Below are 13,883 nucleotides of genomic sequence, written 5' to 3'. Positions count from 1 at the left end.
TAAAACTTCTTATTCCGAGGGGACAAAGAAACCTTCTAAGAGAAGGGACCACATTTCTACAACCTAAAGGAAATTAGAACTCTAACTTTCTTAGCAACAGAGAAACTTTTTGATCTGCATAGCACAACTGATGCTAATACTTTAAGAAGAATAATAACATATGGTAGCCCATGTAGAAGTTCAGGTGGCATTAAAAATAAATGTTTATTTTCACTATTAACCACACCAAAAATCTCAATTTATCATTTAAAAATATGAACTATTTTGGCACAATATTAAAATGGTAAGGATTAAGAGACATTTAAACCGTTAGTGACCATTTTAACATATAGGGTAAAAGTTACCAAAATGATAATTAAACCTAAAAAAATACTCTGATAACAGTGGTTTAGTTAATGTGAGATTAAATGTTTTATATGACAAAGAAGAAAAAATGTGGCAACAAAGGTCTTGTATACAATGGTTAAAGAATGGGGATCAGAATACTCGCTTTTTCATGGGTTTGCAACACAGGGGAAAAGGCAGAACTTTATTAGGGGTTGCAGGATGAGCAGGGAGTGATGCAAGAGGATGAAGGGGTTGTTGAGTACTCAGGCTGTATTGTCTAGTTTAAATTCGGGGTCTATCCTTAAATCTATTAATCATACATTTATTACGTTAATCCCTAAAGTTCATAACCTGGAGAAAGTTACTAATTTTAGACCTATAAACCTCTACAATGTGATCTATAAAGTAATTAGTAAGGTGCTAGCAAATTGTCTTAAACCTATGCTTCACTCCATAATTTCAAAAACTCAAAGTGCTTTTATTGCAAATAGATTGATTTCAGATAATATCTTAATTGCTTCTGAGTCCTTACATCATATGGAGACGAATTGTACAGGGAAGAAAAGTTTTATGGCTATGAAGTTGGATATGAGCAAAACTTATGATAGGGTGGAATGCTTTTTTCTTGAGCAAATCCTTCTCAAATTGGGATTCCAGGTTTCTTGGGTGGAGTTGATAATGGAGTGCATTACTTTAGTTTCGTATTCTATTCTTGTGAATGGTGAACCAAAGGGTATGATCACACCATCAAGGGGTTTGAGACAGGGGGATCCTCTTTCTCCCTATTTATTCATATTTTGTGTGAAGGGGTTAAATGCTCTTTTATGTGGTGTGGCTTCACGAGGAGAAATTCATGGGTTTTCTATTTGCAAGAATGGACCCAAACTAACCCATTTATTTTTTGCCGATGAATGTCTGATTTTTTGCAAATCTACCTTGGAGGAATGTCGTAAAATTCAGGAGTTACTTGGGCACTATGAGATGGCTTCAGGTCAAATGATCAATAAGGAGAAAACAACTCTCTCTTTTAGCAAAAATACAGATGTGACAACTCAAGAGGCTATCAAAGTGGCATTGCAAGTTCCAGCTATTGGTCACTATGAAAAATATTTGGAGCTACCCTCTTTTGTTGGCCGCAATAGGACGACTTGCTTTACTCAAATTAAAGAGAGAATTTGGGCTTGAATGCAAGGTTGGAAGGAGAAGCTTCTATCTTAGGCAGTGTTTTTAAATTATTCCATGAGTGTTTTTAAATTACCTGTGGGTTTATGCAAGGATATTGAAGCAATCATACGAAAGTTTTGGCGGGGTAATGGTGCAACAAAGAACATTCATTGGGTGAAGTGGAATTCTCTTTGCTCTTCTAAATCAATTGGTGGTATAGGGTTCAGGGACTTTCCAAAATTTATTAATGCTATGCATTGTTATGAATTTCGTTCCGTTTCGGCCAAAACGGACGGAAAATCTCGTACCAGCTCATAAACCGGAACAACAACCCCATTTGTTCCACCTCGGTAAAAATTTCGGGCTGCTTCAGGTTGTTTCGGCCATTTTGGGACATTTCTGGTAATTCCGGCCGATATCTGAGATTCGGCCAGTATGAGTTATGGCTTTTTTTTCCCTATTTATACCTAAATTTTTTCGACTAGCCTGAATTTTTTCGACTGGGTAGGGACTTGCTACGTTAGCTAGGACAAGTAGCAAGCCGATGTCCCTGCAAGAAGCTCGCATGCACCACCACAAGCAGCAAAAACATTGATGTTACCGGTCTACTTTGCAATCTACAGCCTCACCTCCACAAAACTCATCCAAGAAATGCTGTGTAAAAGTCTTATGACTTTAAAGTTTAAACTTAAATTGAAGTTTTGAATTGGTCAAAGAGTGGGATTATCTGGGAAAAAAGGACCACAAAATATTAGAATCTTCTTACTTTTACTGACACTAATAGTTCCTAGACTGAGCCATGGTTACCATGCTTGCGTTAAACAAAGTAATATCTTGGGTTTGTGGTGTAATTATTGTCTTATTGATAAGGTGAAGTCTGATCCTAGTTTGAATAAATAATAATAATAATAATAATAATAATAATAATAATACTAATCTATTTATGACTAGAAAAAGTTTAGGAACACTAAATTTCACAATTTTTTGTCACAATTGTGATATGGCATAGTGAGATTGGTGAAAAAAAATGGTAGATTCATGTGTAAGTGATGGTTAATTACTCATCGTCTACTTCCTCAAAGTTGTGGCAAAAAAATTGTGAAATAATTTGTGATCCTAGAACTATTCTTATGACTATGATGAGATAAATTTATGTGGTACAAAATTATATATATATATATATATATATATATATATATATATATATATATATATTATAATTATATATATTATAATTTTTTTTAGAAAACTCGAAACACCTGAAACAATAAGCCGAAATTGGCCAGTACCGAAATATTTCATTTCACTGGACAAACTGAAACGGGTTCCGAAACGGAATTGATAACATTGATGCTATGTTGGCCAAGCAGGTTTGGTGCTTCATTCATAACAAAGATACTCTTGTGTATAAGGTTTTTAGTGTCAAATATTTTCCTAATGGTAATGTCCTTGATGCACTTGTACATCCGAAAAGTTCTTATGCATGGAAAAGTATTTTGCAGGCTCAGGAGGTAATTCATAAGGGAGCAATTTGGAGGATTGGGAATGGTGAAGCAATCAATATATGGGATCATCAATGGCTACCTGAACTAGGTTGTAGTAAGATTGTGTCTCCTAGAGCCGATTCTAATGTGGTTCGGGTATGTGATTTGTTTTATCCAAACTCAAGGACTTAGGACCCAGGTAAATTGGCTAGCTATTTTTTAACTTGGGAAGAGAAGAAGGTGGGGGGTATATATGTGGGAGAGGTTGAGGCAGAGGATGTCTTGATTTGGCCATTATCTCCATCTGGGAGTTATAGTGTGCAAAGTGCATATCGTCTACTTATGGAAGCTAAAAATTCTACCTTGCCAAGTTCTTCTTCTCCAATGTCCTCGAATAGCATTTGGAAGAAGATTTGGAAGCTTAAAGTTCCAAACAAGGTGTGCCATTTCTTGTGGAGAGCAACAAGAGACTCTTTTCCTACAAAGAAAAACCTGAAGCATCAGCATCTCCTTCTAGATGATACCTGTGATGGCTGTAATGATCAGTCGGAATCCCTCATGCATGTCTTATGGCTCTGTGATCAAGCTTGGGCTGTGTGGTTGTCTTCTTTACATTTTCTTTTCTTAACTCAGAAGAATTGCAGGTCTTTTTTTGGAGATTTTGGAGACATTGTTCTCTATTGGGTTAGGTTTTCGGTGTGCCTTGTTTGCTATGATTGCTTGGTGTTTGTGGGAACGACAGAATCGAGTTAGGGAACGTCAACGAACATGGCAACTCCATGAGGTTGGCCGTAGAGCTAGGGATTTGGTTCAAGAGTACTGGGATATCCACTTTAAGGAGAAGCTGATCCATGTTTGCCCTCTTACAGTTCGATGGTCTCCTCCATCAGCTGAGTGTTACAAAATTAATTTTGATGCTACTATCCTGGAAGGTTCAAACTGAGTGGGGATAGGGGTTGTGTGTAGGAATTGTGAAGGCCATGTCTTGGCTGCTTTGAGTTAGAACGTGGCATTGGTGCAATCGGTGGAAATGGCAGAGGCTTTGGCAGGGAAAAGGGCTGTTGAGTTTGCTAGGGAGCTGAGTTTCTTTAATGTGCAGATTGAAGGTGATTGTCTTCGTGTCATACAGGCTTTATAGGATTTGGATTGTTGTTTTACTCTCTTTGGTCATATTATTGAGGAGACTAAGAGGTTGGGTAGTTTTTTGCGACAGTGTTAGTTTCAACATGTTCGACGGGATGGGAATCATTTGGCTCATAGACTTGCTAGACAAGCGGCTTTAGCTGCAGATATCGATGTTTGGGTAAAGGATTTACTCAATGATTTGGAAATTGTAATCCAATCGGATTTGTCTTAGTTTTTTTTTAGTAAAATATTGCTTACTTTTTGCTCAAAAAAAAAAAGTTAATGTGAGATTAATAGCCACAAAAAAAAAAAAAAAAAAAAAAAAAAAAAAAAAAAGAAGAAGAAGAAGAAGAAGAAGAAGAACATAAGGAATCTAGCGACCACACGTGAGTGTCTTTTTGATAAACTGAAAGATTTTACTAAATGAGCACAAACTTATCCGAGCAGGATACAACCAAGGCAGAACGCTGGTACTACCAAAAAAAATAAAATAAAAAAATAATTTGATGGCCCTATAAAAAGGATCCATCAACCTCACAAAAGAATTACAAAGAGGCTCTCTACTTAATTCATGGGCTGCCATCAGCCATGTTAGCTGCTCTGTTTACCCAGTAGGACCAGCATAAGAGTCTTGTGATGACGGTCAATTACACAAGGTAACTCGCGTAACTGACTCCATTTGGGCCCATCGTCTTGGACTGGGAGGGAGAGTAAGATCAATTGATTAATAAGTAATATGAAGTAATTAGGTAGCAACCAAGCTGGAATAGCTCAGTTGGTTAGAGCGTGTGGCTGTTAACCACAAGGTCGGAGGTTCAAGCCCTCCTTCTAGCGTTTTTGTATTTTATAATTTTTATCAAACCTTTGTAATTTTCTTAATAATAATTCTTTTTGTATTTTATAATTTTTATCAAACTTTTGTAATTTTCTCAATAATTATTTTTAGCATTTTACGCTTCAACTAATTAACTTGCTTTTTACTGTTAAATTTAACGAAAATTTATGATCAAAAATATGTATAAACTTTTATGATTTTTCTTTTTCAAGTATCTCATGGAACTTGAATTTAGAGACTCAAATTCTTCAATTGATAGATGTTTCATTTTCAGCCACATTATGAATATGTTTACAAAAATAGTATAACGAGTAAAAAACAAAAAGACATAAAATATGATTAATAAACATCATAATTAGTAGTAATATACGAGACAATATATTAAATTCATTACTTACGCTTTTTATTCTGTTCAAGATCTTTGAAAACGTTATAAAAATACAGTATAAAAACGAAAATGAAACAAATATCGTGGTTTGGAGACCCCAACATACCTGTTACAACACTAATTTTGGACCTGACACTATCACATCTAACTGCCATATATGACTTTGAGTTTTTTTTTTTTTTCCTCAAATCACTTTCCCAACCCTAATTCCATTAACATAAAATACCAATTTCTCAATAATAATTCTTAAGCATTTTATGCTTCAACTAATTAACTTGCTTTTCACCGTTAAATTTAATGGCAATATGATCTAAAAAATATATAAATTTTTATGATTTTTTTTAAGTACCTAGTGGAACTTGAATTTAGAAACTCAAGTTCTTCACTTTTTTTTCTTTTTTTTTTTGATAGGTACTCAAGTTCTTCACTTAATAGATGTTTTGTTTTCGGCCACATAATGAATATATTTGGAAATATAGCATAACAAGCAAATAAAGTCATAAAATATTATTAATAGGCATCATAGTATAGGAGACTGAATATATTAAATTTATTACATACACTTTTTATTCTGTTCAAAATCTTAAAAAATGTTGTAAAAATTCAGCATAAATTAAAACTAAAATGAAACACATAACGTGGTTTGCATCCCCCAAATAAAAATTTCCAAAGATTGTGGTGGAGGCAAGAGGGATATTCTTCTTGCTTCTCAAAAAAAGATCCAAAGATTTGTGTGTGTATGTTTTTTTTTCCCCTTCTTTTAATTTTCTAGTACTTCCCAATAATAGAGTAGAACAATATGGAAAGTAATTTTTTATAGTAATATGCACCAATTCAGCATCAGAAAAATGATAATTCATGGCTTCAAGACAAGTAAGAGGTTACAGAAAGGTAGAGCTATAAATGAATTGAGCTGTTTATGAACCACTCTAGCTCAGCTAGGGAAATACTTGTTTATGTTTATTTTTTTAGCAAACAAGTCACTCTTAAGTCTAAGTTTAGGCTTGACAATTAAACAAGTCACTCTTAAGTCTAAGTCTAAGTCACTCTTATGTAATATTATATTTTTATATGTACTTATAGAGACTTAAGATTGGAATGTATATGTTTGTAAATATTTTTATATAATATCAAATTATTATTTGTAATTTTTTTATAACATAAATGGTTCATTTGTCGTAAAAGCTTTTAAATTTGTGAAATGGTAAAAAGTTGTAGTCATGATTTTACTATATATGTGAAAATAATAAGTTAATCAAGTAGCTCATGAAAAAGCTCATACTTATTCGATCAGAAAATGAACCAAACTTAAACATGTAATCTTATGTAGTGATGAACTCGAACTTGGCTTGTGTTTGAAATAAAATTCAATGAACAAGCCTGAACTTTTAATCCTCGACTTGGCTCATTTACAACCCTACAAAATGGCTTAGATTTTAATTAAGCCCTCAAAAATCGTACAATAATAATGTTAGGAGCTTTAGTTTTTGGCTAATTCTACCCCAACTCACATGAAATTACACAGCTGAGACTCTTTCTTAACATTAACTTTTGCCCAACAATGTTAACAATAATTCAGCCAACTATAATATGCAAATCACATACCTGCATGATGCTAGCAAGTCTTGTAGCGTTGGGGGATTAGGAGCCATCATACAAAGAAAAGTATCCCTCCAATTGGTGGCTCCACTGTTCAGATCAAAGTTGCTATTATAGAACACTTGTCTCATGGGATCACGTGTATAAAACTCTTTCTTAATCTCAGTATCTTGCTCATAAAACCTACGCACTCCTTCCTTAATCTCCTCCAAAACACTCACAGGGATCCCATGATTGACAACCTGAAAGAAGCTCCATAACTCTGATGCTTCACCAACTCTTTTAATAATCTACTTGCATTTGATTACATCCTAGGTTGCACCGACATGCCATTTTTGGCAACGTGTCGGTGTCCAACACATGTTGGACACCGAAACCAGTACGATTCACCAAACTCGGTGTCCAAGCAGTGTCTCTGTTTTTTTTTCCAGCTTCTCCGACACGGCGCCAATGCGGCTCCGATGAGATTCGACACTCCAGCAATGAAAAAAAAATCACAGATTTTGACAGATGGACTTACCAATACCCTTGATTTTGTGATATACACTAAAACAACAAAGCAAGCTTAGAGTGTGACTGAAAGTTAAAACCCACATCTCAAGTTCTCACTTCTCAAGCCACCCTCCCTCTGCTCTGACCTTTGCCCGCTGCTGCTACCACTGCCCTCTGTCCCTCGCCAGAGCTAAATTGGGCCGATCAGCGAGCTCCATAGACGTCGACGTTGTGCGACCCTCTCTCTCTCTCTCTCTCTCTCTCTCTCTCTCTCTCTCTCTCTCTCTCTCTCTCTCTCTCTCTCTCTCTCTCTCTCTCTCTCTCTCGACATGGACAACAGGCCCGACCTCTTCTCTAAGCTTCTATCTCTATTTTTTTTTTCTTTCTTTCAGATATATACTTGGCCATTTGGGTGAGTGGGTTACTAATCTCAATTATAACATAACTTATAACGCGTTTTTTTTTTTAATCCCACTCTCACTGTCACTATGTGAGAGTGAGAGTGGGATTAAGAATTATAATATTGTTACTACCATATAAGTTATAACTTATAACTTATATTTTTTTTGTTTCTTTACTCAACCTTATTTTGTTTTGCCTTATAAATTATAATGTTTATTATGAATTTAGTGATTTTTGTTTTGTGTGTCCTTTAATGTTTTTAGTTTGATGTTGAATGTAGCCTATTTAGACTTTTAATTTGTACTCTAAACATTTTATGTGTATTATTGTACTACTTTGGGTGTTAGTTTACTGATTTGTAGTTCTTACATAATTTAAATTCTAGACATAATGTATTTTATGTCTGAAAATATTAAAAAATATGCCTAAATATAAAATTTTAATTAATTATTTAATTGTCGTGTCCACGCCGTGTCATGTTCCTTGTTTTTCAAAAATTGTCATATTGATGTGTCCGTGTCCATGCATCATTTACATCTTTGTCTATGCCTTCGAGGTCTATGAAAGGAATACTGAACTGAGTGTCACCAGTAGTGGCTGAGTTCTTGTCGAAGTTAACTGGTGGGTGATAGAATATACGAGGGATCTCAGTAACCCCAGCATCTACAAGTCCTTTAGCAACGGCTTTTGTGTCATCAAAAGCCCTCAACCCACTTGCTCTATCATAGTCTGGCTTGACTGAGGCTGCAACTTCATGCATCTCTGCCTGTAACAAGTAACAACCATTTTCCTTTTCTTTCTGATGTAGTCGTGGTAGTTCGGCTCAAAACAATCCTTATCTATAATTTAAAACGGAAGTTTTCTAGGCCTCAGAATTTTACAAGTCAGTATTTTGCTAATATATATTTTATAGCTGATTTTAGATTCTATTCTATATTTCTTTCTAAAAAAGAAAAATATTCTATTTTATATTTAGACATTTTATTAGAATATTGTCCGTATCAAATTATTCTCAAAAGATAAAATTAATTGTTTCATATACAAATACAATTATTATAATAATAAATATTTTTTAATAGATTCTCAAAAAAAAATTAGTATAAAATTATTAATTTTATATTTAAGGCAAAAAAATTTATATTTTAATAAATTTCCATGTGCATTGCACGGATTACTATCTAGTCTAATGTAAATTTATAAGATCTATATATATATATATATATATATATATATTAACAAAAATTATATTTTTACTTATTTTTTAGTAAATTAAATTAATGAAAATAAGTTATCCGAAATGAATCCCAAATCCTTTCTAGATGCATGGTGTTGCATAGAAATATCCTTGATGTCCAGATAGATGGAAATTGGAAGATAAAAGGAAACTGGAATTTGTGATCTCACCCAAAGAAGAAAAGAGGTCTTTAATGATAAGGTTTTGACCATCCCAGTTCAAGGGAACATGAACAATGATGGCTTTACATGTAATTTAGGGTGCTCCTGGCCTGACTAAAAAAAAATATACATAATTATTTTTAAACTAACATTTCTAATCTAAAAAACATTTATTGAACACCATAAATGGAAAATCCCAAAAACTTATGTTCAACAAAATAATTTTGGTGCCCTAAATAAAAATCCTTAATCTCACAATATTTTCACTACACCCTTATTTTTAATTGTGGTGGATCAAAGTGGATCAAAGTATAATTTTCTTTTTTAACCTGTGAAGAACTAACACCTCAATTGCTATGATAATTTGTTATGTCCCTAACACAACTCCAAAAATCAACCTAATTAATAGCCCAAACAACAACAAGATTAGACTAAACAACAATAAATGAATAAAATATTCAACAAAAATACATTCAAAACCAAAATTTGAAAACTTATAATTATTCATATTCATAACTCCCTCAACCCACTCTATAAAAATAATCTCTAATTTCATTTTCTTTTAAACAATACTAAGAGAAATATGGTCATCATTAGTTCTTCTCAATAGTGTTGGCAGCTATGCTCTCCTTGGCGACTCTACTTGCAATTACGCAGCAAGTATTATCTCTCTCTCTCTCTCTCTCTCTCTCTCTCTCTCTCTCTCTCATATTTTTTCAGACTCTCTCACTTTATTAGTCTCATATTAGCATTCTCAATTTTTGCTTTATCTCTCATTAGTCCCTTTTTGCTTTTTATTTTTTTAAGTAGAAAGAAATTGAATAAATTCATATATTTGGGTATTTATTTTGTGATGCCGATCAATATATCCTAAAGAAGTTACTAAACATGAAACAAGTATTTTAAGGCCCAAATTGGACAAGATATCTTCCAATAAATGATTTCTATCATTTGGGGACACCCTAATTAAAGTCTCACAATCGTCAAATTGTTTATGAGAACAAGGCAAATTACTTGGGCGGGAGAAAGATATTTCTTTTGTAACCATTGGGGCCCATTCATCTAAGTAAAAGTAAAAGGACAAAACTTAGATATAATACATTAAGTGTTATTCCTTAAATTCCCCTCTTAAGATTCAGTCATGTGACTACTTAACTAAAAAATACACTTCCATCCCATGAGAAAAAATTCACATGGCTGAATCTTAAAAGAAGAACCTAAGAAACAGCACCTAAGTACTGTATCTAAGTCTTCCCAAAAGTAAAATATTTCTTGTATGTTTTTCTTTGGTAGTTTTTTAAAAGAAAACTGTTGATAGTAGAATGGGCCAATAGCAATGTTGTTTTTTATTGACATGGTTGTGTTGTTTTGCCTTTTTGTTTGATTTCTTTATAATTATATCAAAGAGATAACAAAACATTACTAGGAAGAAATAATTAATCTTAGCAACAATCTTATTAACAAATTAATATTTTAGTTTAGCATTTTTTGTTTGACTATTTGTGATTTGTCCTCGTATATTCACTTTAATTGATTAGTTGTATTGTAATGTACTAAAAAACTGTTATTTTTTGTCTTTTTTCATTTGTTGATAACTTGTTAATATTAAATGTATACTAGTTTATGTGGGGACACAATTTTCAGACCAAGCCCAAAATGTAAGGGATCTTGGCCCAGTGAACCCAGTACAATAAATTTGTAGAGAGTGGGTCAAAGAGCTAGGCTTTAGTGCTTAGATAACAGCTAATATGGTTTTGGATGATGAGCCAACAAGAATTCAACCTGGTTTGTGCGAGAAATTTGGTTCTCGGCACAGTCCGAGGAGCTCTGTTCTAGCGTATATTGGATGATCATGGTTACAGGAGTTGTTGAGATTGCTATAGTGCTTTCTCTTCCCCTTTTTTCATCTCCCCTTTTTTCATCTCCCCTTCTCTGGGATCTCTACCCTTATTTATATTACCTCTCTCCCTTCATCCTTACCCTACACGTGGACTACATGTGGACAGTTGATGGTTGTCCCATCAGCCCCCTCTAAAAGTCTTCTGGGGTGGTTGTAAGGCCGCCATAATACTGTTCAGAGGTCACTTCCTCATTAATGCGGTGGTAGCAATTTTCCCTTAGATATTTTTGAGTCTTTATCCCTCTTGTACGTTCATGATAGTCGTTACTATCATTAGAACTTCTTGGAAGGTCATCCTTGATCATTAGGATTTATACTAGATTTGCGTTTGGCTTTATCCGAGGAGATAGTACTCCTCGAACTCGGACCACCCATGATTCTCGGCCAAAACCACATGCTCTCGGCCAAATCCCAAAATCCATGACCCCACAATAGCCCCTCAAAACTCCGGTTTTCTCCTCACATCCGAGGAGAAAAGTGGGGTTTTGAATTCTTAAGAGTTGATTCTGCTTTGATCCTTTGATTTACATTTGTGGGAATGTCGTTTCAAGCGCCCCATATTTATACTGTGAATTGCTCCTTTCAGAGCTACCAATCTAATGATTTGGTCATAATCTTGGACCTGTTTTGACACTTAGTGAGAAACAAATAAATGTTGTAGAATGATAATTCCCCAAAGTATGTGGTCCGAGGACCGAGGCATGATCAAGTTTATAGTTTAAATACCTTAAAGAGAGATGCCATAAAGTGTTAACTTTCTCACATCATCTGGTCCAAGGACCGAGGCATGATTGAGTTATAATTTAAACACTTTGAAGAGAGATGTCATTACGTGTTAATTTCCCCAAAGCAGGAGGTCGGAGGACCCGGGATAGCTAAGGTTCTGTTTAACCACTTCAATAGATGCCAGTGTGTGTTAAATTCCCCAAAGCAGGAGGTCCGAGGACCTGGCATAGCTAAGGTTCTGTTTAACCACTTCAAAAGATGTCAGTGTGTGTTAATTTCCCCAAAGCAGGAGGTCCGAGGACCCGGCATAGCTAAGGTTCTGTTTAACCACTTCAAAAGATGTCAGTGTGTGTTAATTTTCCCAAAGCAGGAGGTCGGAGGACCCGGCATAGCTAAGGTTCTGTTTAACCACTTCAAAAGATGTCAGTGTGTGTTAATTTCCCCAAAGCAGGATGTCCGAGGACCCGGCGTAGCTAAGGTTCTATTTAACCACTTCAAAAGATGTCAGTGTGTGTTAATTTCCCCAAAGCAGGAGGTCCGAGGACCCGGCATAGCTAAGGTTCTGTTTAACCACTTCAAAAGATGTCAGTGTGTGTTAATTTCCCCAAAGCAGGAGGTCCGAGGACCCGTCATACCTAAGGTTCTATTTAACCACTTCAAAAGATGCTAGTGTGTGTTAATTTCCCCAAAGCAGGAGGTCCGAGGACCTGGCATAGCTAAGGTTCTGTTTAACCACTTCAAAAGATTAAAAGATATCAATATATATACCTTCAAGGACTAGCCCCGTCGCAAAGCCCCATTGAATTGCTCATATGTTGCTGCCACTTCCTCTAATGGAGGTTCAGCGAACTCGGCCACCAAATTCGTGAGGACCTGGCCCCTGACAGAGGTACGAGGCATGTACTTGATGTCAAAAGCCCCCAGAACTGTGCCCCATTTAGCAATCATCCCCGTATAATCCACACTTTGTAGTATAGACTTAAGCGGAAGCTAAGTTAGGACAACAACTGTGTGCCTCATGTAGTGACTTGCTCACATAGCAAACTAGCCACCATAATGGCTTTCCCCAAGGACTCTTACTGATGGGAGCCTAATTGTATCATATTTAACCGTTGCACTCACTATCACACAAGCTCTTCCCACAGACGGCGCCAATTGTGGGGACACAATTTTCAGACCAAGCCCAAAATGTAAGTGATCTTGGCCTAGTGAACCCAGTACAATAAATTTGTAGAGAGTGGGTCAAAGAGCTAGGTTTTAGTGCTTGGATAACAGCTAATATGGTTTTGGATGATGAGCCAACAAGAATTGAACCCGGTTTGTGCGAGAAAGTTGGTTCTCGGCACAGTCCGAGGAGCTCTGTTCTAGCGTATATTGGATGACCATGGTTACAGGAGTTGTTGAGATTGCTATAGTGCTTTCTCTTCCCCTTTTTTCATCTCCCCTTTTTTCATCTCCCCTTCTCTAGGATCTCTACTCTTATTTATATTACCTCTCTCCCTTCATCCTTACCCTACACGTGGACTACATGTGAACAGTTGATGGTTGTCCCATCAGCCCCCTCTAAAAGTCTTCTAGGGTGGCTGTAAGGCTGCCATAATACTGTTCAGAGGTCACTTCCTCATTAATGCGGTGGTAGCAATTTTTCCTTAGATATTTTTGAGTCCTTATCCCTCTTGTACGTTCATGATACTCGTTGCTATCATTAGAACTTCTTGGAAGGTCATCCTTGATCATTAGGATTTATACTAGATTTGCGTTTGGCTTTATCCGAGAAGATAGTACTCCTCGGACTCGGACCACCCATGCTTCTCGGCCAAAACCACATGCTCTCGGCCAAATCCCAAAATCCATGACCCCACAGTTTACATTTCCAATTTTTTTAAAAAGAAAAAATTAGCCCATATCCCTCGATAGTCTGGCTTGGTCTCTACCTACAAATTATCTTACAATATTTTTTACAAACTATTGATGTACACTTTACATTATAGACTAAATAAATATGTACAATTGTGTACACTTTACGTGAACAGTATAATGTAAACC

General features: G+C 35.5%; 2 protein-coding genes and 1 non-coding gene across 3 annotated transcripts; 2 read left to right on the top strand and 1 right to left on the bottom strand.

The window, feature by feature from the left end:
* Nucleotides 1–864: 864 nt before the first annotated feature.
* On the top strand, nucleotides 865–4,113 carry LOC142624974 (uncharacterized). Its single transcript, XM_075798692.1, has 5 exons — nucleotides 865–1,455; nucleotides 2,862–3,131; nucleotides 3,213–3,510; nucleotides 3,665–3,907; nucleotides 4,013–4,113. Exons 1-5 carry the CDS (start codon nucleotides 865–867, stop codon nucleotides 4,111–4,113), a joined length of 1,503 nt encoding a protein of 500 aa, XP_075654807.1.
* A 747-nt stretch (nucleotides 4,114–4,860) lies between these two features.
* On the top strand, nucleotides 4,861–4,934 carry TRNAN-GUU (transfer RNA asparagine (anticodon GUU)). Its single transcript has one exon. It is a non-coding gene; the product is annotated as a tRNA-Asn (tRNA).
* Nucleotides 4,935–5,507: 573 nt separating this feature from the next.
* LOC142624973 (1-aminocyclopropane-1-carboxylate oxidase homolog) lies at nucleotides 5,508–8,576 on the bottom strand. The gene is made up of 3 exons (XM_075798691.1): nucleotides 8,352–8,576; nucleotides 6,929–7,164; nucleotides 5,508–5,526 (listed from the first exon to the last, which is right to left on the bottom strand). The coding sequence occupies exons 1-3, from the start codon at nucleotides 8,574–8,576 to the stop codon at nucleotides 5,508–5,510; spliced, it is 480 nt and encodes a 159-aa protein (XP_075654806.1).
* Between the last annotated feature and the right edge of the window lie 5,307 nt (nucleotides 8,577–13,883).

The sequence above is a fragment of the Castanea sativa genome, chromosome 2 (assembly GCF_040712315.1).
Source record: "Castanea sativa cultivar Marrone di Chiusa Pesio chromosome 2, ASM4071231v1".
Classification (NCBI taxonomy): domain Eukaryota; kingdom Viridiplantae; phylum Streptophyta; class Magnoliopsida; order Fagales; family Fagaceae; genus Castanea; species Castanea sativa.
This window is presented reverse-complemented; position numbering and strand designations above follow the sequence as displayed.